The sequence below is a fragment of the Sturnira hondurensis genome, unplaced genomic scaffold, assembly GCF_014824575.4.
Source record: "Sturnira hondurensis isolate 20B ecotype Veracruz unplaced genomic scaffold, ASM1482457v3 Scaffold0007865, whole genome shotgun sequence".
NCBI classification, from domain to species: domain Eukaryota; kingdom Metazoa; phylum Chordata; class Mammalia; order Chiroptera; family Phyllostomidae; genus Sturnira; species Sturnira hondurensis.
The window spans coordinates 1,895,768-1,921,708 of record NW_028080496.1 but is presented as its reverse complement, the minus strand read 5'-3'; the positions used below and the strand labels follow the sequence as shown (position 1 = coordinate 1,921,708).

Here is a 25,941-nt window from a genome sequence, read left to right as displayed (position 1 = left end):
CCTGGCCTGTGCCCAGCAAGGCACAAGTGACAGAAGACAGTGTGGCTGGTTGTGCCAGCGTGTAATGGTGCACAGGAACTTGACCTGCAGATCTCTCCTGCCACAGTGTCCCTGGGCTTTCTCCAGCCTCGTTGCCAACTGACCTCCCCCTCTGGCTCTGAGCTCAGCCGCGATGGAGGAAGGGTTCGGTCTCGGTCATGCCCGCTTCCGACAAGCAACTTCCCCTGCAAGCACCCCTCCCCTCCCTTCTCCTTCCCTCTGCAGCCCCCTGCACCCCTGCAGTCAGACTCACTCGTCTCCTTTCCAGTCTCGGTTCAGGTCGGCCCTCCAAGGACATACATCTTGGTGTTTGAGGCTGCTGTTGTAACAATTGGTTGATTGTATTAAAGGTGTGTGTTGTGTGTGCCTGTCCCGACCCGTCACACGAGTTGGCACTTCAGGAGCAGCTCAGTGTACCAGGCACCGTGCAAGCCCTGGACAGACAGTCCCGCCGGACCACTGCAGAGACCCTCCAAGCCAGCTCTTAACTCCCCCCCCGAGTCACAGTGCAGGGGAATGAGGCTCGGAGTGTCATGACCCGCCCGGGTCTCGAAACAAGTGAGCACAACCACGTTCTTCCTGCTCCGAAGTTTGGGCTGTCACCTTCCCCGAGAGCAAATTCGGGGCAGTGCTGGCCGACCCCATTCGCTGTACCTGCAGCGCCTGGCCTAGGGGTGGCGCTGTACTGCTGCCGCTGACGGCAGACCCCACACACGCAGGTGGTTCCGGCAGGGCGGCCTTCCGGGAGCGCCCGCCACACCGGCCTGCTCCCCAGAACCGGAACGGGACGGCAGGGAACTGGGGGCGCTGCTGCAAGCCCTGTGTGTTGTGCGTGTTTTCAAATGCACCCCAAAGGCCGCGGGTTTAACGGAATGATGACTGTATTTGAGACTTTCATCTTTTTCATGCTGACCCCGACTGACGGTAGATTTGATGAAAATACTGCTTCAGTGCTGAATTTACCGATGTCGGTGACTGTAGTTCGGGTTTGCAAGCGACGCGTGCTGTTCCCAGGAAGTGCAGGCGAAGCAGGTGGGGGGGAGGAGCCACGTACACGCGGACTCCCAGAGGTTCCAAAACTGTGTGTGTGGTGGGGGCGGACGCACCACCGCCCACATCCAGGAAGGGAGTGGTACGGGGGTCTTGATACTTGGCGACCGTGGGTAAGGAATGCATGTGTTCTGTGTGCTGTTCTTATTTTTGCGACTTCTCTGTGAGTTTGGAGTTACATCCAAATGAAAAGCTGCCCTTGGAAGAAAGGAACACCCCCCAGGGAAGCAGGCCCCGTGAATGCGTTCTCTGCCCCACGGGGGGCTAGGGAGGCTGGTGACTGACTGCCCGCTGGCCGAATGAGAGCATTCCCTCAGACGGACTTGTTCTGGCTGGTTTTCTCTCCCTGTTTACGCATCCTGAATGTGCTTAGAGTTCAGCTGGCCCTGGTCTGTGTGAGGCTGTTGCAGATGTGGCGCGTCGGGGGACAGGGATGCCCAGAGTGTCTGGGCCCTGGCGCAGATGTGGCTCCCCGGGGACAGTGGGGCCTGCAGTGGGGAAGCCCCGCCCCGGGTCGCAGGGCCGTGTGGACAGAGGCATCTGTGTGACTGCAGACTCACCCTCCCCCCCCCGCCCCCGTGAGGGGGGATGGTCACAGCTCTCGGTGGGCTTCCCATCTGCTGACGGCATTCACCACTGCCACACTGTGCTCCCTCCAGTCCCGGCCTCCTCACCCCCACACCCGCGACTCCACATGGCGACGCATCCGCCGCCGTGAGGTTGTTCCCTGGGTGCCAGAGACTGCCAGGTTTTTTTTTTTTTTAAGGATTTTATTTATTCATTGTTAGAAGAGAAGGGAGAGAAAAAGAGAGGGAGAGAGACATCAATGTGTGGTTGCCTCTTGCATGCCCCGACTGGGGGCCTGGCCTGCAGCCCACGCCTGTGCCCTGACTGGGCATGGAACTGGCTGCCCTTTGGTTCGCAGGCCCAGTACTCAGTCCACTGAGCCACTCCAGCCACAGCTACGTGTAGCATTTTATTTAGGTCTCATGCCACCTCCGTGAGCGCAGTGCCATGAATACCCCCGTCTTCAGAGGTGGAGACTGAGGCACAGAGACTCAGCAGTGTGTGAAGTGCTGCAACTAGAACGAAGTAGGGTGGGGGTTCCCTACCCACACTGCAGCCTTGCAGGGTAGGCGAAGAGATCACCGAAGACATCGACCTCGGGAAGGGGGTGCCCACCAGGGACCCTGACTCTTGGCTGAGGGGTGCAAGGGGAGAGCCATCAGTTTGAATTCTGGACTCCATCTAGGTGGCTTCGGTGGGGAGGAGACACGTGTGCGGAGCCCAGAGCTCACAGAAGGAAAGTGACTTTAACCTGTGGAGTCAGGGGGAGCTGGCCTCTGCGGAGCCCGCTCTGTGTGCCCGACACCGGGGAAAGCGCTGCAGGTGCCAGTGCCCGTTTACGATGGCAGCCCTCTGCCAGGGCCCTGCCAGCCTCTCATTTCACAGACGAAGCCACAGCATCACCCGTGGGAGGTCAGGCACACCCAGCACAGCAGCGGAACCCGCCAGCGTACCCAGTGCCTCAGGACAACGCGGTAACAACCTGATGAGGGTGAGGACGGGGAGAATGAGCAGTAACAGTGAGCAGTAACAGGTTACAGCAGTGATAGAGATGGTGCTATTAGTGGCAGTGAAGTCCTGGAGCCTCAGAAGCTTCCTTAGCTGGTTCTCCTCTGCCTTGGCCTTGAGCGAGCGGGACACCGCCTGAGTGGTCACTGCCTGCTCGCGGGCCCGTCGGAGGTGTATCAAAAGTGCCAGCTGGACAGGATGGAAAATGCTCCGCAGATGAGGGAGTCGTCCTTCCTCAGCCATGTCCTCATCCTTTTCTTCTGTTCCATATTTTCCCAAATCCTGCAAAAAAAAAAAAAAGACAACAGCAACAAAGACCACCCATCCGTGTTAGTGTGTAGATGACTTAGAGGGAACCTGTGTCTTGGGGACGGGGTGGAGAGGGGGCAGCAGGCGGGACACAGCAGTGGGGCCCGGCAGCGCAGCTGCTGCAGCCAGGCAGGCCGGTCCCTCGTGCGCCCTCCCACGCCGTCTGTCCGAAGGGGACACACTGGGGACACGCTCACAACCTGCTCCAGGGTGGCCCACCTGCCCCGGGGCACCCCCCCAAACCCGAAAAGGGAAAGTACTAAAACACAATCTCTAAAATAAGGTTTTCCTCTGCAGGAGACAAATAAAAAGGTTCAAAAGCTGCCACATTCAGTCCCGGGCAGGGTAGGAGAAGAGGGGAAGATTCAGTGTTGCTTTCGTCTCTCAGGCGAGAGCGTCTGCCTGATTGGCCCCTGAGTCTGTGGTGGGGAGATCGTTTTCCCTTTCCCACGGTAAATCTCGTGGGGATTTCTTTATTCCCCATGAGAAACCATGAAAACCGTTAGTGAAGAGACAGAAGACGAGCAGGCAGCCTGCAACCCCGGTCGCCAGTGTGAATGGCACAGGCAGATCTTCCTGCTGGGGTTTGCCCACCCGGTGTGAAGCCTTCCCTGCCCGAGTCCACGTGGAGGTTGCGGGCGGCCGCACAGACATTACATCACATGGGCTGCAGTCGTTGAGAGCTGGGGCCGCCACCCTGGCCACCCCAGACCCCTGGGGCATTCCTTCCTAGAGTCGCCTAGAGCACGGTGATTGGAAGAGAGTAACGAGAAGCCTGGCGTCCCCCACGCCATCGCCCAGCCTGTACCCAGGGACAGTGAGGTGGAGGGTGGAGACAGGTCTCTCACAACGGCTTGGAGGTCCCCTCCCATCCGCCTTCCTCATTTCCATGAGAATTTGGTACCAGGGACTCGAGGGAAAAACCCTACCTTCTGTCCTCGGACAGTTGGCCTTGTAACACTGTGGGAGTGTGCGCCTCTGACAGTTGGTCCAGTTTCCACCCGCGTCTCGGAGTTGATCTAATGCAATTAGCTTAAATCATTGCAGGAAGCATCCCCAGCTCCGGTTGGCTGTCTGGTACGCATCCATGTCAGAGGTTGGTGAAACTATGTGAGGCCCCTGGCTTTAAGGAAAAACAGATTTGAATTCCTCCCTGTCTCAGCAGGAAACCGCGAATCAAAGGCAACCAGCAGATCAACACATGCTCACCAGTCAGTGCACGCGCCCTGGTTTGTAATTATAGGCGGATGGGGGTGTGAGCGACGCCAGCCTCCTCGTTACCTCGCGAACTCCCCAGCAGCCTTCACCTTGACCCCCAGGCCAGGCAGCGCCTGGCACACCGGGCACTCTCTCCGTGTTTGTGTAACCGGGCCAGGGGAGGAGGGGCGGGGTGGGAGGAAGGAAGTGGGAGGAAGTCGCCAGGGAGAAATGTTACAGGAACGCTTTATGACCCTCCCGTCCAATAGTACATTGGTTTACTTACAGTCTTTTCCCATTTTATTTAAGTGGAGCTAATAACAGCGCTTATCATGATTGCTATTCTATAGCTCAAAACGTCGTCTTCTACTTTTTAAGTGTTTCTGCGTATCAGATCAGGGAGGCCCTGCTCTGGACCCCGTGATTCTGAGGGTCCCCCTCTTGCTGTCCCCTGGCTGCGCACCTCCCCAGAGGCTGAAGCCACAGCTGGACTTCCCTACCCAGGAGGCCCCAGTGCCCCAGCGTCTACCAGGGCCTCTCCCCAGAGTCCCTCCAGGCCTTCCACCTACTGTGTGCACGCCTCATGGTACCAGGTGTGTCCCTGGCAGTAACTGCTTGAGGCGGGCAGGATGTAGATGGAGCTGGGTGTCTACAGACACGTGCTTGAGGTGCCCTTGCGGCGGTGGGAGCCTGGGGGTGGTGGTGAGGGGCAGTAAAGGGTGGGAGTCATGGGTTGTGGCCAAGGCCACCTGTCCCCATATGACCGGGGTCCAGGGCAGAGCCGCAAGGAGGCTGAGAGTTCCATATTCTGACCTTGGCCTTCCTGGTCACTGGAAGACCGCTTGTCCGGGTAGGAGGTTGGGACACGGTTTGCTCAACTGTTGGTCACTTGATTCATGACTCTGAATTATTTAGATGCATGGTACGTGATCACATGTTAGGGGCACAGGGTGTGTGTATGTGTGTGTGTGTAATTCTAAAATCCAGCTGGTATGATGATTATGAGGGAGAAATGTTTATTTTGGTCCTTTGCCATTCTCCAGTCCGGTCACGGTGTTGGTGTCTTTGGTCTTGAGCTGTGGGACTTCCTGGTACGTCTTGGATATTAATTTCTTACCTGATACACGGTTTTCGAATATTTTCTTCCACTCCATGGTTGCCTTTTCATTCTCTGCACGGTTTCCTTTGCTGGGCAGAAGCCTTCAGTTTTAGGTGGTCCCACTGGTTCATTTCTGCTTTTGCCGAGTGTGCTTTGGGGGTCACATCCGTGATTTCATTGCCAAGGCCAGAGTTTTAAAATGGGCAAACGCGTGGAGTAGACACTTCTCCGAAGAAGGCACGAATGGACAGGAGCTGTACGCAGAGATGCTCACTCAGCCTCACTAACGGTCAGGTACGTGCACGGCAAAAAGCACAATGAAATCTCACCGCACATGCATTGGGTGAGCGTCACAAAAGGACACTCCACTGAAGTCCTGGCAGGTATGTGGAGCCATCGGAACCCTTGTTCGTGCTCTGTTGGTGGAAATGTTGAAAGGCGCAGCTGCTGCTGAAAAAGACGGTGGGGTTTCCTCAAAAAATAAAAATATGAAAATGGAACCACCGTATGGTCACGCTCGCGAGGAGCCCTCCGCACTCCTGTGTCACCTGCAGCATCGTTTACAACAGCTGAGATCCGGAAACAGCCCCAGATGTCCACAGGCAGGTGAGTGGATAAAGGAGATGCGTTGGGTGGCCAACATGGAGTATTACTCAGCCTTGAAAAAGGAAGCCCTGGCATTTTTGACAACACAGATGAACCCAGAGGACACTGAGCTGAGTGAAACCGCAGAAGAACGAACACGGCATGACCCCCCCCCCCCATCGGGAATCTAAACCAGGCCCACCTGCAAGGCAGAGGCTAGGACAGCAGTTACCAGGGACCGGGGGTCAGGGAGGAAAGGGGGAGCTTGTCGTGCAGTTGGTGTGAAGTTTCAGGCACACGAAGTGAACACGTTCCGGGTCTCTGCTGGGTGACAGATGAGTGACGAGACTCCACTGTGCCCTTAGAAACTTAGTGAGCATCGAGTTACTACTGTTAGCATGTCTGCCTCTGGGAGACCCTCCCGGGACCCTAGTGTCTGGGCACGCACCCCTGGTGCTGGGCCCCAGCCAAGGAACAGGACTGCCGCCTCACTCCCTTCTTCTCCATCAGCGCTTCCCTCTGTGCTGTGATGAGGTAGGTGACAGGTGCTCCGTGATGTTCAAGGGGTTGACCGGGAGGGTACAGACTCGTTTTTCAGGAGTATGTGTTTCTTTTCCCAGCTCCTTAATTTGCAGAAAGTAAGCAAGATGTGTGCAAAACAGCTTGAGGCCTTTGGAAACTAGTGCAAGGTGGTGTCATTAATCTTAGCTGTTTTTGCAGGACTTTTTTTTACCTTTTCTTATTTTATGGCAACTGAATTTCTCAATTACCAGTCCGTACTCTGCAAGCTTCTCTCACATGCTAATAAAAAATATATATGGCCATACTGGGGACGTCCTTGGGGACCACGTCCTGTACCAGGAAAAGTAGTTAAACTCTGGGGTCTTTAAGGAGCCTGGGAAAGTCCAACCAACAACTGGGGATGGGTGTATCATCTATTTAAAAACAGAACTGGGCTTCTCAAGTTCGATGATGCCTTTTGTCTCGATAAAGCCATGCATGGAGAATTAAAATGCCCAGATCATTAGTTTCGCAATCGCATCCATGCATCAGTCAGCACTGCACACGCGCGAAGACAAGAAGGGATTATGGGCACAGCACTCACTCACACACACAGGGGACACTGGCCGAGGCCGGGACCCGGATCTGTCAGAACCACAGCTGCCCCCTCCACATTCCTCCCTCCCCCTCTGGACTCTCAGGGCGTTTTCACTTGGCTGGGGTCTGCAGGAAGCCCTGCTGACCTTCCTATAGCTTTTCCTGAAGCATTCTGGTCTGTGGAGGGTGACCTGGGCCAGGTGAATGTCCTGGGCACTTCAGGGCTGGCAACTCTCTGGGAATTCCTGGGGTCCGAGTTGCTGAGTTGCCCCCCCCCCCCCCCCCCCCCCCCCNATTTGCCCCCCCCCCCCCCCCCCCCCCGTGAAATCTTGGAGGAGGGAGGCAGGGAGGCAGGGCGGCAGCACAAGCAACCCTGGGGTGGGGCGGGGAGGAAAAGAGACCCTCACTAAGGAAGGCCATCACCTGCATCATGTCATATGAAGAGGGAACCGTTGGCTGGCTCAGGCGGGAGGCTATCAGATTCCTAGAAACAGGCCAGAAAGGGACCAGTTGGGTTGGCAAGATGCAAATGCCGAGGCCTTTGGGGAGTTTTTCCCGTCTGCCTTGGTGCGTACAGGCCCCGCGGGAGTGGAGTGGAGGGAGGAGGGAGAGGGGGGCTGAAAGCTGGGCCTCCCCCGTGGCCTTCCCCAGCCAGGGCCCGTCCTGGGCGCCTCCCACTCCGCAGGAATCCTCAAGGGCACTCCCTCATTCTCGGATTAGCTGTACTTGGTCTGCAGACCGGGTCAAAAAAGACACAAAGGCTCTGCTGGAGATCTAGGTGGCGGCTCTCTGGGAGGACTTAACGCCACCCCCCCCCCCCCCACACACACACACAAGCATTCCTTTTGAAGAAAAAAGCACACCAGGCTCCTGGAAGGTGACATAAGCATCCTGAGGAAACAGCTACTGTAAGTGGCTCCTGAACTGCATTCCCCTAAGGGAATAATCAGCACCTCTTCCCCAAGACAGCTCCAGGTGAGCGAGTGAGGAAGAGAACACCTTTGTGTTCCCCAAAGTAAAGGTGTTGGCATAACTGTCCACCGATGACAAAGCACGCTCTCACTTATTGTCGCTCGTAATCTCGACCGAGAGGTGTGATTTCCCCTGGGGGCGTTTGCTCACTCCTCCAGCAGGGCTCACTTGGGGCCCTGGAGCCTTGTGATTGCCCTGCGGCACAAGCGGTCTTCTCAGTAAGCTCATCGCTGTAGCGGCCACATGGCCTCATTGTCTTGAGTAGGTGTCTGGCTGCTCAGATGTTAGCCTTCTCGGTGAACCGCACCCCGGCTGCTCTGCGGAACGTCCCCAGACTGGGCGCAGGGGGCGCAGCGAGCTCGGTGGCGCCAGAACAAAGGAGCGGATCCCGCGCGGGTTCCAGAGGGCATACGCCGACCAGCGTAGATGGGGACCCAGCAAAGAGGGGGCCTAGTGGTACGCCCCAGGCAGAGTCCTGGCCCCAGCCCGCCCCTCAAAGCCTCCTTTCTTCTTGCTGTCTCTAGGAGCGGCCCCCGGGGCATCCGAGAGGGGGCGCAGCTAGCCGTCCCTGTCCGCTTGTCCCGTTGCACTCTCAGTCGCCACCCCCCACCCGAGAAGTGCACAAAGCGGTGCACAGCGAGCTCACACCTCCCATACGGGCGGGGCCACGGGCGGGGCCGCCGGCGGGGCTAGTGTGCTCTGCGGTGCCCGCCTTAAAGGACCCCCCCATTCCTCGTGACCATTGCGCATGCCCGACCGACCGTGGGGCGGGGAGGGACGGAAGACCGGGCGCGCACCCCGCGTCTACGGCTGGCGCTATGGCTGGCGTTCCCTTGGTGGCCGCGCTCGTGCGCGCCTCAGGCACGCGGGGTTCGGGCCGTTGCAGGACCTAGTTATGGTGCCTCCATAGGTTGCCGGAGGCTAGGCCGGCCAAGCCCTGGCTGCAGCCGGATTCCATCTTTCTGATCCACAATTTCAGAGCCAGCTGGGGGAAGTGCTGCCCAAGAATACAGAATTGCGGGCGCGCGCGAGTGCGCGCGCGACTGGTGATGCGGCCGAGTGTATGCCTTTGTGTTTTATGCGCTCCTGCGCAGGTGGGCAGACCGCACCCGGAGACACTTTGCCTCGAGTCCTGCTTTCTATGTTCAAGGGGTCGGAACCACCCTTTTTTGCATACAACAGGCCTTTCTCGCACCTCTGGTTCTAAGGGTGGTTTATTTGGACGACACTAACGGGACTTTCTAAGGACCTCTGTCTTAGAGCTGGGCATCAGAGTTGCACGCGTTTTCTTTTCTCGGTCAGGATAAAGAGGAGACCCGGGGACAGTGGCTGTCGCTGGCTGATAGGTACATGCAAGTGTCCCGAGGCTGTGGGTCCGGCATGAAACAACAAAGAGAGGCGTTAGCGGCAGCGGGGGCGGGGCGCGGCCGGCTGGAGGATGCGCGGGCTGCGGTGAGCAGGGGTTGGGGGCGCTAGCGATCCGCTCGCTCAGTCTGTGGCCTCCGCCCGCCCCCAGCCCTGCGCGCGCCAATCACCTCCCCCAGCGATAGTGTCAGTAGCATTGTAGTGTCAGCTCCCGCCGGTGACGTTGCGCCTCCCTCGTCCCCCTCCAGAGCCGTCTGGCTGCAGAGGCTCAGTCAAGAGGCGGGGAGCAGAGAAGGAAAAAGCGCTGATTGAGGGCCGGAGGGAGGGAATAGAAGAGCCGGGGAGGGGCTCCTTAAAGAAACGCTGCTGTCGCTCGCCTGCTCGCTTCTCTCTCGGCATTGTGGCCAGCCAGCCGGGCACTCGGGGGACGCGCGCGGCTGCCACTCGAGTTCTGCCCCCGCCCCACCCTCCAGCAGATCTGGGGTGGGGACCCAGGCGGGGGCTCCCGCAGCCACTGCCCGTCGCAGACCGCACGGAGCGACCCACTCCTTCCGGTGCCAAGAAAGGAGCCACGGAACCCTCTGCAGCCGGCCGGCCTCCCCGCCTCTGACCGCTCGCTTCCCGGCTGCCTTTGTGCCCGTAGCTTCTGAACCGAAGGCCGGCGGGGGCGCGGTGCGCACGGCAGAACGATGCCCAGCTCACTGTTTGCAGACCTGGAGCGCAACGGCAGCGGAGGGGGAGGCGGCGGCGGGGTTGGAGGCGGTGGCGGCAGCGGCGGAGAAACCCTGGACGACCAAAGAGCCCTGCAGCTCGCTCTGGACCAGCTCTCTCTCCTGGGGCTGGACAGTGATGAGGGCGCCTCTCTCTACGACAGTGAACCGCGCAAGAAGAGCGTGAACATGACCGAGTGCGTGCCGGTGCCCAGTTCGGAACATGTTGCCGAGATCGTGGGGCGGCAAGGTGGGTCCGGCAAGGATGGGGAGCTGGAGTGAAACGGGTCTCTGGCCACCTCCCCGCGGGGAGGGCGCGAAAGGGATCGGGAGCCGGGAGCTTTGGGGAGGGAGGAAGAGCCGCGCGAAGGGTTGGCGCCCCAGACAAAGAAAGTGCAGGCAGGCTGCTTCCCAGACCCACGCTGCAGCCACGGCGGGATGCGCTTTTCCCGCAGAAACCACTGCCCTCTTCCCTGGCGCCCCCCACCCATCCTACCCCTGGAAATATCATTTAAACAGAAGATGCTTGGGGGAGGGGGCCTTTGATCGGTCCTTTGGGAGGAGGGAGGAGGAGGAGTGAGCATCGGATGGAGGAGGATTCTGGATTTCTGCAAAGCATAATGGAGCCCAGAGGAGGAACAATGGGTCCCGGGACGGCCCCCCTTCCCAGCGGTCCCCCAGCGCTGGGGGATTGCTGCTCCGACTGCCTTCCCAGAACCCCTTCGCCGCGTCTTCAGGACTGACGGCGCGTCCCGCTGGATTTTAGAGGCGTCCCCCCAGCTGACTTTTTCTGGGATTCTGGGGCTTGGCGCCGGCTGACTGCAATCACCGGGGAAGGGCTGGGCAGCCAGTGGAACCCGCTTCCCTCCCAGACCGTGGCCAGGGTGGGAGCCGCCCCCCTTCTGACCCTCTGGTGTCCTGCCATTCAGCTGCCCTGGACACGGGGTGTCCCAAATCTCCTCGCTTATCCCGGGTTAATAGGTGTGTGTCTCTCTCTCCCACTCCCTCCTCGGTATCCTGGCTCCCAGGTTGTAAAATTAAAGCGCTGCGGGCGAAGACCAACACTTACATCAAGACCCCAGTGCGCGGGGAGGAGCCTGTCTTTGTTGTGACGGGCAGGAAGGAGGATGTGGCCATGGCTCGGAGGGAGATCATCTCTGCTGCCGAGCACTTCTCCATGATCCGCGCTTCGCGGAATAAGAACACGGCGCTCAACGGCGCCGTGCCGGGCCCACCCAACCTGCCCGGGCAGACCACCATCCAGGTACGGGTGCCCTACCGCGTGGTGGGACTCGTGGTGGGGCCCAAAGGCGCCACGATCAAGCGCATCCAGCAGCAGACGCACACGTACATCGTAACGCCCAGCCGCGACAAGGAGCCCGTGTTCGAGGTGACCGGCATGCCTGAGAACGTGGACCGCGCCCGGGAGGAGATCGAGGCACACATTGCCCTGCGCACGGGTGGCATCATCGAGCTCACCGACGAGAACGACTTCCACGCTAACGGCACCGATGTGGGCTTCGATCTGCTTCATGGGTCCGGCGGGTCCGGCCCAGGCAGCCTGTGGAGCAAGCCTACCCCCAGCATCACGCCCACCCCGGGCCGCAAGCCCTTCTCCAGCTACCGCAACGACAGCTCCAGCTCTCTGGGCAGCGCCTCCACCGACTCCTACTTCGGCGGGGGTACCGGCGGCAGCACAGCGGCCACCCCGCGCTTGGCTGACTACAGCCCCCCAAGCCCTGCGCTCAGCTTTGCCCACAATGGGAACAACAACAACGGCAATGGATACGCCTACACGGCTGGGGAGGCTTCCGTGCCTTCCCCCGACGGCTGTCCGGAGCTCCAGCCAACCTTCGACCCGGCTCCCGCCCCCCCGCCTGGGGCGCCCCTTCTCTGGGCCCAGTTTGAGCGGTCCCCAGGAGGCGGACCTGCAGCTCCCGTGTCTTCTTCCTGCTCGTCTTCCTCCGCATCTTCATCAGCTTCATCCTCTTCCGTGGTCTTTCCCGGGGGCGGCGCCAGCGTGCCCTCCAACGCCAACCTGGGGCTGTTGGTGCACCGCCGGCTGCACCCGGGCACCAGCTGCCCACGCTTGTCCCCACCCTTGCACATGGCTCCAGGCACCGGCGAGCACCACCTGGCTCGCAGGGTGCGTAGCGACCCTGGCGGAGGGGGCCTGGCCTATGCGGCCTACGCCAACGGAATAGGGGCGCAGCTGCCTGGCCTGCAGCCCTCCGACTCGTCCGGCTCCTCCTCCTCGTCCAGCTCTTCTTCCAGCTCCTCGTCGTCGTCCTCTGGGTTGCGGCGCAAGGGCAGCCGTGACTGCTCCGTGTGCTTCGAGAGCGAGGTGATCGCCGCGCTGGTGCCCTGTGGTCACAACCTGTTCTGCATGGAGTGCGCCAACCGCATCTGTGAGAAGAGCGAGCCCGAGTGCCCGGTCTGCCACACCGCGGTCACACAGGCCATCCGCATCTTCTCCTGAGGGCAGCGCCTGTCTGCGCGCCAGGTGCGGGGCAGGGGGACCCTTCCCCGCCCCCTCACCCCCCAGCGCCGGCTGGCCTCCTTGTTGCCCGACCTGATCCTCACCTTAACCGGCGCTCTTGAGACCCTAGAGGAGCTTGGGAAGCTGCAGTATCGGCTCAGTTTCAAAATTGAACGTTGGAACAAAGGAACTTGCCAGGATAACTGCATGGAGAGCACTGCAGCCCGGGAGGCCTCCAAACCACCTGAAATGCATGCTTTATAAATAATAGGAACGGCGACCTTCTAGTAACGATAGTTTTTACACTGTACTTGATAGGAAGCTTCCGAAAGAAGAAAACCCCTCAAGTTTTCCATTTCCTGAAAGTAGGAGAGCGATGGACAGCGATGATTATGAAGAGAATAGCATAGTGCTATGGGACTTGTGGGCTTGCTTCAGCGTGTCCCTCCCCTCCGTGGCTGGGTTTTTCCGGATGCTTCTAGAACGCAGCGGGGCCTTCCTGAACGTCCGAGGGAGGGCCCGGAGTTCCCGAGAAACCAGCATACCGCAGCTTTATTAAAAGTTAGAGAAACTGTAACATATCTCTTATATATTAAAAACGTTTAAAAGTTTTAAAAAGAGAAATTTCATTAATACAGATTGAAGTATTTTATTCTTTTTTGACTTGAAAAATTATATTTCATATTGCAAAGATGTTTACAAGTATTTTAATTTAAGTTCAGCGAACTTTTTTGTAGCTGGGTTAAATCTTTTTTATTTTAGTATGGCCTTACGGCAAAGAACACTGTATTATTTTAATAATCACACAATTGTGAGGGAATTATGAACCCTAAGAACTGTGTAACGTGCTGAACAGTATTCTGTTGGGGTGGAGATTTTATAGGTTCAGACCAGTCTTCTAGATCCACTTCACCCGGCACATTTTCTATTCAGTGATATAAAGCATAGTTTATTCTATATTATTACAAGGAAAAAAAAATGGAAGTGTATGGTAGACACGTCGGAAGGGGCCGTGGGGGCTTTCTAACATTTGTATAAATAGAATCCAGTGCAAGTTACCAAGGTTCTGTTGTGCCGCCCTAGTTTTAGTAATTCTATTTTAATACGTTTGTTTACCACTCGTTTATTATGTATATGTAGGTGGCGTTACTTGAGCTGAAATGTACTTTACTGAGCAAAGTTTAAAAAAAAAACAAAGTATATTTTATTTTATGATAAAGGGCCTTTAACCTCATGGTCAAATACTAATATTATATTTGCTGAGACAAGATTTGAAATTGTATCAAGAGTTTTATTTTTCTGACATTTAAAGTTCTACATAATAAAGGTAAAACTTAAGTAATGGTGCTACTTCATTTTTTAAGTATTTCTATATAAATAAAATATTGGAGAAAATCTATATTGTGTGGTGACTTTTTTTTTTAGCCTCTTGGGATGCCTGTACAAGGAATAACTCTTAGTGACAAGTTGAAATGTCTAACTTCCGGGCAAATGGCGTCGGTAATTTTATCAATAGAGTGGACTTCACAGAAAGAGGGCAGAGCTGTGTTTGGTTGGACCTATGGGCCACGGGTGATTGTTTTTACAAGTTTCGAGTTTGTACTGAGTCAGGGCTGGCCACGTGAGACGCAGCGGCACCGTGCCTAGGGCCCAGGGTGACTTTTAGGAGCCCAGGAAAACGTTGCGTTTCCCTTAAAAGTGAAAAGAAAAAAACCCCGGAGGAAATGTTTTCATTGGTAGGCCCACACACACCTACTAAAATTTGCCTAAAACGTGAAGGAAATAAAATATTGAAAGTATCTAAAGTGACATGGAGAAAATAAATCTTAACGTTATTACAGAGGAAAGAGTCCAGGTCAGCCAAAGCACCTGGGGTTGGGCCGTTGGGAACCTGCCCAGCCCGGGCCTGGGCGCACAGGGGGCCGAGGGGCTGCATGTGTCGGGAGTTGCCGGGAAGGGCCGCTTCCTTGGGGAACGGCTGGAGAGCGAGGGATGACAGTTTCTGCTGGCCCAGAGTGCAGAGCTGGATTTGAGCACTGTCTTAATAGGCTTCTGCTGGTCGGGCTGGCTAATTGGTGTTGACAGGCTGCTGGTGTTAACTGTTTGTTGCTTGAGAGCAGCTTTTGTGGGCGTGTGGCAGGCTACACCTGCTCCCTGCCTGCAGGGCTGGCTTTGTCAAGCCCGGGAATTCTGCTGCTTTCCCGGGGTTTGAACCTCTTCGCCTCCTGGAGAGGACTCCACAGCGTGTGCAGCACACGTCCTGGCCGAGCTGTCCTTGGAGAGCAGCGGCGGCCCAAAATGGGACAGGCTTCTGCTTTAGTCTGGGCTGGTGAGTCCAAAGACTGGCCTGTAATGTGCGTGGGTGGTTCCCCGTTTCCCTCCTTCGTGTTTTCATTTTTCTGGGGATTTCGTCGCTGCCGCCTACACGGCAGCCCCCGATGTGTTCAGTTTGCCGTGGTGGCGTGTGAAGGCAGGACGCCGGTCTCGGGTGGGGGGCAGGAGGAGGCAAGGGTGCGGCCTCGAAATTTCTGGCATCATCTTCAACTCTGGAAAGTTCCCAGAGCACGTTTTCCCCTGTGCTTCTCCCTCGAGGGCCGGAGTTTAGCCGAGGTCTGGCGTGGAGTGATGTTAACAGTCGGTTTCCCCCCTTCCCGTTTTCGCTGTTCGGAAAGGCCTACAAGCCAACCCAGGTTCTTTCTCCGCATCTTCCGTGATGTAACTTTGCCTCCCGGCGTCAGCAGAATGTGGACAGAGAAGGCAAGGAAACGTCCCCGGTCCTGATCAGTTGCGTTACTCGTGGGCACCTACCGGGGCTTTTGGAAATGAAACGGGATCCGGTTTGGGGGCCGCTGACACACCCTGGGATGGCCTGTGTTGGCTTTGCTGAGAGAGCATCCTTTGGTTGACATGCAGTCAGTTTCAGAATATGTCATTAATAAAAACGTCTTTCTTTGGGAGGGAGAGCTTTTTACCATTGGTTTCCCCTGCTGGGCAGGACCCGGTTGCCAATAGAGGATGTGAACGCACACCTGTGATATTAGGGGGCATTAGCTTTCGATCTGGGGCAAGCCGTTCGTCCCAGCTCCCCGGAAAAGACCCGTGCGGGCGACTGCTCTCCTGCCTGAGAGGTGACGGCAGCCACGTTCGTGCTCTTCCCTTTCTGCTGTTAACGCCCCTCGCTAATCTCTCTCACACTGATCTCTCTCTTTCTCCCTCCCTCCCCCTCTAAAAATACATACATAAAAATCTTTAAAAAAAAAAAAAAGCACTTTCTGCAGCTACAAAATACCAGCTAACAGACCCCACCCTCCCCAGTGACTCTCCCCTGCTGGGTTTCTTTCATGGACACGAAGTGGGTCTCAGCTNAAATACATACATAAAAATCTTAAAAAAAAACAAACACTTTCTGCAGCTACAAAATACCAGCTAACAGACCCCACCCTCCCCAGTGACTCTCCCCTGCTGGGTTTCTTTCATGGACACGAAGTGGGTCTCAGCTGGTGGAGCTTTTGCTAATCCCAGCCCCTGGAGGCAGCAGTCTCTGGAGACACTTTTGGGTGTGACAGCTTGGGGGTCTCGCTCCTGGCGTCTAACCGGTGGTGGTGGCCAGGGATGCTGCTAAAACCCCCCCAAGGCACAAGGTGGAGTTATCCAACCCAGGGTGGAGCGACCCGGATGTGAGACAAAGCAGGCCTGCCTTTCCTGCTGTGCACTCACTGCCTCCAAATGGGTGGTATTGTTCCAACACTTAAAATGCAGAACGATGGACGCTCCCCGGTGTTCTGGGGTTACCCCCTACCTAGGGGAGCTCCGCTGCGAGGAGAGATACTGGGGTGGTCGGGGGAGGCCAAGGCTCACGTCTGAGCACAGGAGGTCGAAAATATGGAACTCTGTTTGCCAAAGAACAGTGGATTGCGTCCAGTTAACAATAGTTACGCTTATTGGACCGGCTTCCCCTTCGCTCCTGCGGTCCCTTCCACAGCCACAAGGCCACCACCACGGTGGTGTGGTGGTGTGACTGCGCCTGTTTATGGTAAAGTCTGGGGGCTCACCATGCAGCCACCCCCAAACTCGGGCTCGGTCTGCCTGGAGCGAGGAGACCAGTGGGTGGAGAAGTTCTGGAAATGCCTCTCCGGTGGTCGGCAGCTTGTCCCCTGTCCCTCGTCCCCTGTCCCTGTTTCCCAGGTCCCCTTTGTCCTTCCGCAATTGGCTCTGGGGAGAAGCGGCGTTGTCCTCAGTGAATTTCGAGCACACGTGTTCTGGAGCTTTTATCCCTTCAGCCCCATCTTTCCAGGACCCGGGAATAAGTTTGCCCCCTCCCAAGGGGGTGTTGAGCCTCCTGGCCAGTGTGCCGCTGGCGCACTGTCCTCACAGCTTGATGGGGGCAAGGTGGCCGGAGAAGAGGAGGGATGTGTGCTCTTCGTCCCCTTCACAAGGACACCCCCACCCTGGCTAGGGAACCAAGGCTCTGTGGATGCCGAATCCTGCCTCCCCCTTGCCTTCCTCCTTCCCCATCCCAGTCAGAACCTGGCCTTCCCTCTTCTCCCCACCTGTGATGCTTCAAATGCTAAAGGCTCACCCCACTCCCGAGGCTATTCCCGTCCAGGAATAGCAGAGGGGGGGTGCATTAGGCATTCCTAACTGGGGCCCAGTGACCATCGGTGAGTGACCATCCGTGAGTGACCGTCGGTGAGTGACGGTTTACGGAGCCCCTCACGCTGAGCTGGGTGCCAGGCCACAGACCCTGCGTTAAGCCAGCCCCGCTAGGTCTGAGTACCAGGCGTGTCCAACCTTTGGCATCTCTGGGCCACACCAGAAGAAGAAGACTGGTCTTGGGCCATACGTCAAATACTTGGTGACATGTAATCACACAAAAAAATCTTATCATGATTTCAGTGAATTTACAGTTTCGTGTTGGGCCGCATTCCTAGCGGGCCTGGGCCGTGCGCTGGCCACAGGCTGCAGCTTGGACACCCCTGGAACATAAACCCACCTCAAAGATAAGGAAGCAGAGGAGAGAGGTCAAATGACAGGCTGGAGCCCAGGCAGTCCGTTTAAGCACTGACCCTAGGATTCTGCCTGGAGTCCATCTAAGTCCAGAGGCCCTAGCTCTCTTCCTTCAGACAGGGGGCATTTAGAGGAGGCATTTTCAGAAACAGTGAGCCCCCGTTCGTGACAACACGGTGTGCTGTGGCAGCGACGTTTGGTTCTCCGTGGTACGTGGAACTGATTTCAGAAATGGAGCAGGGCCCGGAGCTGGGTGGTGCCGGGTTGCACTCGGTGCCGCCGGGCAGAACCAAGACCTCAAGTGGGGACTCACAGGCTCAGAGCCACTTCCCCTCCCGGATTCCAAAGCCTTGTTATCTCGCGACTGTTTCATGACCAATTTCAAAAGCGCACAATAAGCAAATTCTGTCCTACGGCCTCTCGGGGCAGACCCAAGAAATGAGCGTTTGATGAGGACACAGCGAGCACAGAATTCTCTCTGGGAACACAAAGCTCCATAAAAATGTCACACGGACTAACTCAGCCAGGTAAAGACGTCAAGACCCTGACGGAAAAGTGATGCGCGGTCAGGTGTCTGGTCTCTGGAATGCCAGGCTCTCAATTTGTTTCTGGAGCCCCGCCTTGGCCCCCTGTCATCCGGCCTTTGCCAGATCCGGTGGTGCTGGGCGCAGCCTGAGAGTGGCGTCACGGGTGCCGCCCGCCTCGGGAGCCTCAGGGCCAACTCTTAAGAGCAGACATTGTCACAAAAGGGGCGGGTGACCCCCACGGCAGCACTGTGACTCCGTTTGCTCGCCTGAGAAAGGGAGGCTTTACGTCCTTCTGGAATCCCAGGACGTGTGCAGCCTCTCTCTTGGGCTCAGGGGATACTGTGCACAACTCCGCAACTGTTTCCTTGTCTCTCCTCCTCGTGAGGCTGATGGTGCCTCCGGGGCCGGGGTCTCCTCCTTCCATCTCCGTGTCCCCAGCGCCCAACCCCCAACCCACCGAAGTACGCTGTACCTGTCTGGGGAAATCAGTGACAAAAGGCTGTTTCACTTGAAATCACCAACTTGCCCCTTGGTAGGGGACTTGCTTATGAAGTCAGGTCACGTCCACACAGTGGGATTCCGGGTGCCGTAATGAATGATATCCCCTTGATGTCCAAAAAGGCAAGATGCCAAAGTCAGGCTTTTTGTGAGAGAAGAGTTTTCCCTGCCGAGAAAGGTTTGCAGGGGTGTCTCTGGGCCCCACAATAAATAGACGGCAACACGCACACTCTCTCTCTCTCTCTCTCTCTCACACACACACACACACACACACACACCTCATCACATCACATTTTAAGTACATTTACGATTTCATGCTGGGCCATGTTCACAGCCACCCTGAGCCAGGAGAGGCCCGGAGGCTGCAGGGCGGACACCCCTGTGCGAGGCTGTGCTGACAATGACATCACCTTCATGTCCCTTCAATGACTCGGGAGGCAGCTCTATATCAGTGGAGTGGAGAAATCTGAGGCTTCAAATTTTTTTCTTTCTTTTAATTTCTTTTTTTTAGAGATTTTATTTATTTATATTTAGAGAGGAAGGGAAGGAGAGAAATATCAATGTATGGTTGCCTCTCGTGTGTCCCCCATTGGGAACTGGCCTGCAACCCAGGCATGTGCCCTGACTGGGAATCGAACTGTGATCGTGTGGTTTGTGTGGTTCGAAGCCCAGAGCTCAATCCACTGAGCTACACCAGCCAGGGCTCAAATATTTTGATAAACAGCACCCTGAAAGCTGGGATGAGGGCTTAGCACAGCCCCAGTCTCCCGGCGCCCCTCCTGGGTGGTGACTCCGTGCACAGGTCCGCCAGCCACAGGGGGCGCTGTCCTGTCCACCGCAGGGCCTTCGCTTGGGGCTTCTGGCAGGCCGCCACCCGTCTCTCTTGCCTCGTGCTCGGAGTTGGAACAATAGAAAGACAGGCTCTTGAGACGTGTATTTGGGAGTGACCTGGAAAAGGGGCATAAAAGAGGGCTTCCTGGGGCCACCTCTGGATTGTCTTATCCAGCGCCTTTGGGGAGAGGCCTGGAAATTCGCAGTTATAAAAGCAAAGAAATCCTTACATGTACCCACAGTGAGGGTGAAGGGGTGAAGGCAAACCTCAGACTGCGCTGCAGGAGGCAGTTTAAAATAATGAAGCAGCATGGCTTCTGCTGAGGTTGGACAACGTTCAGTGTGTGTCACTAAGGGGAAAAGACCAAGGTGCATCGCTGTGTGTGCAGAGCACGGCACACTTGTATTAGAGCTGGTTGTGGAGACGTGTGTGCGAGGCTGGTGGTGTAGGGGTGGGCGAAGGCAGGCTTACAGCCGTGAGTGTGTGCAACCGAGACCGCCCGTTGTTTTATTATTTGTGCCGCCACTGTGGGTTTACGGTGGCGAGCGCACGAAACACAGTCTATGCTTGCGTTATTGATTGCATTGTTTTGCACAGGAACAACTGTGAACTTTGCCCCACCCCGTAAATGTGTAGAATGTATTATGGGGAGGGAGACGGGGTCACGGGGGAGGAGCTACAGAGAGACTGGTGTTTTGGCTGCCTGCTCTTTTATAGTGTTTGGGTATTTTAAGATATTTTACATATCCCCCCACCCAAAACCATATTTCTGTGGTTGATCACGGCATGTGGGGTTGGCTTGTTCTCACGGATGTCCCACACACACCACTGAGGGGGTAGGGGGGGCGGGTACGTGGGGACCCTGTAGTTTCTGCTGTCTTGAGGGTCACCCTCAAACAGCCGTAGAACAAAGAAAGTCTGTTAATTAAAAAAAAAAGGTAAGGGCTAGACACAATGGCTTGTATATATGAACAACTATTAGATTGATCGATCGATCTATTGATTGACGAAGGAAAGCTCCTGGGACGCTGAGGTGAGGCTGGGTTTGGGAAGCCCCCCCGGACTGAGTGAGCTCTAAGACCCTGTCCAGTGTTAAAAATAGTAAGGAGTGAGGATGTTCGTTCAAGGTCATGAGTAAAGGGAGTGTCTCGGAATGTTTAAGGCGAGTGTTTCGCATACTGTTTCCCAAATTCTTCTTGTGTTTTGCATGCCTGTGCCTTTGCCTGGGCCAGTCCCTCTGCCCGGGACGTGTGTTGGTAAAGAGGGGAACGGTCCGCCGGCGTCCAGTTTGTGAACTCACCGGGGTGGGGGAGGTTACCGAGGGTTTGTCTGAGGGGCAGAGTGGGGCATTGTGTTCGACGGGGTTGGGAATGGGCCTTGGAACGGAGCAGCGCCCTACTGCACGGTCCTCCTTTTCAAGTTAACCTTGGGGGAGGAAAAAAAGGTTAGCTCAAGAAAAAAACTGGTAATAACAGAATCTCCCATTCTGACCATTTTTAACTGTGCAGTTTGGGGGTCCGAAGGACAGTCGTATAGTGACTGTCATGGCTGTCTGCCCTCCAGACGTTTCCGTCTTCCCACACTGGACCTCGCTCCCCACAGAATGGGGCTCCCCGTCTCCTCTCACCTGCTTTTTCGTTGTCTGGTTTACTATAGACGTCCTCCCCACCGGGGAAAGGAGGGCCGGAAGAAGTCCAGTCCGGGGAACGGCGGCTTCGGCCCTCCTGATTAGTCATCCTCTGGCCATGCCGGGACCTCAGATCTCCAGGTTAAACCCCCGGGGGTGGCCCCATCGGTCAGGAGGAGTCAAGGCAGAAAGGCACTGCTTTGCCCGTGGGAGGACTGAGGACTCTTCCGTAGGTTTATCTTGATTATGTGTGTTAAAAAGTCCATTTCATTGCCCTAGCTGCTGTGGCTCAGTGGATTGAGCGCCGACCTTCGAACCAAAGGGTCACGGGTTCCATTCCCAGTCAGGGCACATGGCTGGGTTACGGACCAGGTCCCCACTAGAGGGTGTGCGAGAGGTAACCACACATGGATGCTTTTCTCTCTCTCTCCCTCCCTTCCTCTCTCTCTCTCCAAATAAATAAATTAAATCTTCAAAAAAAAGTCCCCTTTCAACCATTAGTCCCACTATGCATTTAGAAGCAAGGACAAGACAGGCCTAGCAAGGAGTGGACATCACGAGAAGTCCTCCACGTGCTTGCTTGTTTCAAAGCGGGATGTGCGTGAGAAGAGACTTGGAGTGAGTGTGTGTGAGTGTGTAGCTTAGCAGTGTTTCCCACCCTTCTTCAGAGTGTGGTTTTAACATAATCACTCCAACTGGTGAATAGACAATCAGAGAGATGATCTGGAAATCTCTACTGTAGATTTATGCTCACATTGATACTGACAGGTAACAGAGACGCAATCTCTGTTTACAGGAAGGAGGGCGTTTCTGAGGGTTCCTGTACGTAACCTGTTTGAGAAGTAAACGTGGAAATTCTGCCACATGGAAGGTTAAACTTTTGTTACCTGCGCTGACCGTTCCGCAGTGAAGTGCTTCTTAAAAAAATTCTCAGATTTCTGAGCATTTATTTACACAAAGGTCAAAGATTCTGAAGAAGCGTAGCTTCTGAAAATGCGCTTCAAGTTGCCATGAAGTGTCGTGCAAACCGTGGAAGCCAGAGGAGAAACGATAGCCACGCTTTGGGAGGGACCTCAAATGGAGCGGCAAGCAGGGCAGAGAGCTGGGAGGGGAGAGAAGAGCCACTGGGAACAGGCAGAAAGATTAAACGAATGGGCCTTCAAGAGGCACAAATAATCAGCAAGCAGTGCCTACAAGGAAGGGCAGAGAACAGGACACGGCCAACGGCCGTGAGCCCGAGACCCGAGCCGCTGCAGACGAATGAGGGTCAAGGTTCACTGCATAAACACTGGGAGTGCGCGTGGGGATGGAGACACCCGGTGCAGACCTCTGTCCGAGGCCTCTCTACTTTGAGAATCATTCTCACAGCGACTTGCAGGCAGGTTCAGACGCACACACCTGACCCTTAATGTTCTATCTGAGAAGGAGAAAGAACGCTAACTCTTGCTCTGGCCAGTGTGGCTCGGCTGGTTGGGCATCGTCCTGCACACGGAGAGGTTTGGGGTTCAGTCCCCAAGCCCCACCTCCCGCCCCGTCCTTGTCAGGGGTGCACAGCAGGAGCCTGTGACTGATGTTTCTCGCTTATATCGATATTTCGTTCTCCCTCTCTCTCTCCCTTCCCCTCCCAATAGAATCAATAAAAGAAAAACAAACGCAATGTTTTACTCCTTGTTTACTCCTGTATGTCACGTATTAAATGACATACAGGAGTAAAAAAGCACATTATTATTTTATTAGTGACTGTCGAGATCGGCCAAACAGCGTGTCTCACACTGGGTGCGGCTCGTGTTAAGTATCAAAGGCCCACGGCTGTAACTAGACGTTCACGGTGCGTTTGTTAGTAGTAGTAACAGTATTTTAAACCTTCTCTCTGTGCGAGCACGCCCGTCAGTGTGTTATTGCCATAAAAGTTTCATTTCAGTAGCTCAGTCTTCATTAAATACATTTACAGTGAGTGCCAGTGTAATTCCAGCTGTTCTGCTCCAACGAAGAGACCAAAAATGAGCGAAAACCTCTAATCTGTTATTTCCCGCTTACGGAGAAAAGCCACCTCAGAGTTCGCTCAGCAGCTGACCCCGAGTTTGGGGCCGGCGGCAGAGGCGGTGTGGTTTTCCCGTGTACTTACTGCCCAGAGCATCTCGCGCCCAGCCTTGCAGGCCTGGGGCTGCCCAGTTGCCCACTGTAAAAAGAGAGTCACCCCGGGCCTGCAGGTTCTCGGTGGAGCTAGGCCAACTAGGATATTTGGAAAGCAGAGTGAGGGCCCTTCCAGGGCAACCTGGTTCATCCTGTTCTCAGGATTGGAATATTGGAACACTCCTGCATCCACACCCGTCTCCAGAATCCATCGATCAATCGTAGACGCTTCAGGAAGGGGAGGCATGTGCAAGGTTCACAGCAGGAAGGTGAGGACCGGAAAGCGCCTTGTTGCGCGGTGCTCTTACAGACTTGAGTCCTGACAGGGCTTTGTGGCCACCAGCGATCTTGCACAAGTGGCCACCATTGAGAAAGGGCCCGGCTGGCTGGAGAGGGTGGGCCTAACCTCCTGCCTCTTGCAGAGAGTTCGGGGTCCAAGTAGGAGAGTGCCTTGTTATTCGTCAAGCACTCATTATATGCAAACAGTTTGCTGGGTATCCCTGCGGAGCGCAGGGGGAGCCCCAGCTGTCATCTGAGGTCATTGAGATCTGTCCGAACTCAGATTTTATCAGACGCTGGAGGAGGTTGCGTGTAGGGTGCGCGTGGGGGTGCGGGGAGGCAGCAGAGCTGGGAGACTGCCCGCAGGGCTTCTCGCGTGGGGACACACCCAGTTTCTAACACTGGAAAGCCCTGCCGTGTCTGCTGTCTGGGGCCGCCAGGGCACCATAGAGTGAAGGGTTCACACCTCGGACACTTACTGTCCCTCAGTGCTGGAGGCGAGAAGTCGTCTTTCCTCCCTACATGTCTGTCTGTCTGTCTGTCCAAGTTTTCTTTCCTTATGAGGACACCAGTGACGTCGGATTAGGGTCCACCCTGATGGTGTCATTTTAACTTGACGAGCTCTGTAAAAACCCTGCCTGCAAATGAGGACATGCTCTGAGATGCCAGGGATGAGGAATGCAAGATTTTTTTCTTTCTTTTTCCTTTTTTTTTTTTTTAGGGAACACAGTTCAACCTATAACACTTCCTATAGTGGTTTGAGCAGAGTCTGACTGGATTTACAAGCAGGCATCCCCAGAGTAGGCAGATGGGGGCTGGGCTGGCGACTCAGACACAACCAGGGACCATAGCTCTTCCTACCTTTCTGCTCTGTCACCTGTTATGTGCTTGGTGTCTCATGGTCACAGAATGGCTGCGGCACCCCCAGGCCTCTTGCCTGCAGTCCCTCTATCAAGGAGGACATGGCCAAAGGCCCAGGGAAAGGGCAAAGGGGATCATAAAGAGGCACTTCCTTGGCGAGCTCTTGCGTTTTCATTCAGGGGCTACCTCTCATTGTCCGGAATTGTTCATACAGTTCGGAAATAAAGCATTGGTAGCTGGGCACAGTGTCATCGTGAACAAACTCTGTGTCCTTGCAGGAGAGACAGGCTAACCAAGCAGGGTTGGGGGAGTGACTATTGGACAAATAGCACGCAAACTTTAGGAGTTAATGCTGGAAGGGCTAGGGATTTGCCCAAGTCAGGGTCAAGGCTGAGGTGTCAGCGGAGAGTGAAGAGGATCTGTGCTGAGCCAGGCAAGGGCCAGTCGAGGGCAAGGAACGGGACCTGAGGCCTGGAGAGAGGGGCCGTTCCCCAGGCCCGGTGTGGACCTTGTTGGTGTGGGTGAGACTCACAGAGGTGGCAGCCTCCATTCCTGTGCCCACAGTGCCCATTCGGGGGTGGCTGGGGACAGAGGCTGGCTAAGGACAGGGGGCCAAGTTAGTTAGTCTGGCTGGTGTCCACTGTCTGTTCCATGGTGGATGCTTTCTGGTGGGCAAAAATCATCACACAGCACACAGGCCGGGTGGCTCAGTTGGTTGGAGCATCCCACCATACACCAAAAGGTTGCAGGTTCAATCCCTGGTCAGGGCGCATGTGTAGGATGGGGGTTTGATTCCCATTCAGGGCACATATGGGAGGCAACTGATCCGTGTTTCTCTCTCGCATTGATGTTTCTCTCTCTTTCCCCTCACCTTCACCTCTAAAATAAAACATATCCGTGGGTGAGGATTCGAGTCATAATAAAAGAGGAAAATAAGAAACTTTCAAGGGAGAAATTCAAGAGTGTGGAATACCTGGCTTTGCCAGCCCCCCTTTCCCTCTCTCCATCTCCCCCTCGGCCACCTTGCTGCCCAGGCCTCACCCTAACGCTCCTCTTCGTAACCCTTCTCCCGCCCTCTTGCTCTAGTGGCCACGTTCTTTCCTTTTCCTTTCTCCTTCCTGATGTGAACCCTCTGCTTCCTGCCGCGGCCTTGGGCCCCCAACACACCAAGCTCGTGACTGAGGCCTCCACAGTCACACACACACACCCCACACACTTTCACACACTCTTCTTCCTCTTCCCTTCCCTTCACCCTCCCTGGGCCCAACTTTTGGCTAAGGAGTTGACCCAGCTTCCACATTTCAGACACGACTGATGTCACTTATTTGACTTTCATTCCAGAGGTTAATCTGAATCCAGGAACGGTGACTTTGAGGGGCAGATGTTCAGAGAAAGACAATTTGGTCCGTTTGAAGTCCGCAGAGAACCTGCCGCCCAGCCGGCGGGGGGAAGGAGGACACCTGCGCTTCGGGAGGTGTTGTGAAGGCCTTCGCAGGGAGATAAGGTTCATTCCTGTTCCTTACCCACATCAGCTGGTGTAAAGTGCCTTACTTTTAAGGCGGCCAGTTTTTCCTCTACTTGAATGTAATTACTAAGGAAAATCACCCCTGCCTCCACTGAGATAAAACTGCATTCTGTAGGTTTAGTAAAAACAAGTTTTCCCAAGTCCTGACGAGCAGCTTCATCCAACTCCAACAAA

At 55.6% G+C, this 25,941-nt stretch overlaps 1 protein-coding gene across 1 annotated transcript; it reads left to right on the top strand.

Moving 5' to 3' along the window:
• The first annotated feature begins 9,584 nt into the window (after window positions 1–9,584).
• On the top strand, window positions 9,585–13,820 carry MEX3B (mex-3 RNA binding family member B). The gene is made up of 2 exons (XM_037053504.1): window positions 9,585–10,249; window positions 11,028–13,820. The coding sequence occupies exons 1-2, from the start codon at window positions 9,979–9,981 to the stop codon at window positions 12,476–12,478; spliced, it is 1,722 nt and encodes a 573-aa protein (XP_036909399.1). The 5' UTR covers window positions 9,585–9,978; the 3' UTR covers window positions 12,479–13,820.
• Window positions 13,821–25,941: the final 12,121 nt, after the last annotated feature.

Excerpts from the sequence above, each read along its gene's own strand:
- MEX3B (XM_037053504.1), top strand. The coding sequence starts at position 9,979 with ATGCCCAGCTCACTGTTTGCAGACCTGGAGCGCAACGGCAGCGGAGGG. Across the intron at positions 10,250-11,027 it reads CGAGATCGTGGGGCGGCAAG|GTTGTAAAATTAAAGCGCTG; the intron begins GTGGGTCCGGCA and ends CCTGGCTCCCAG.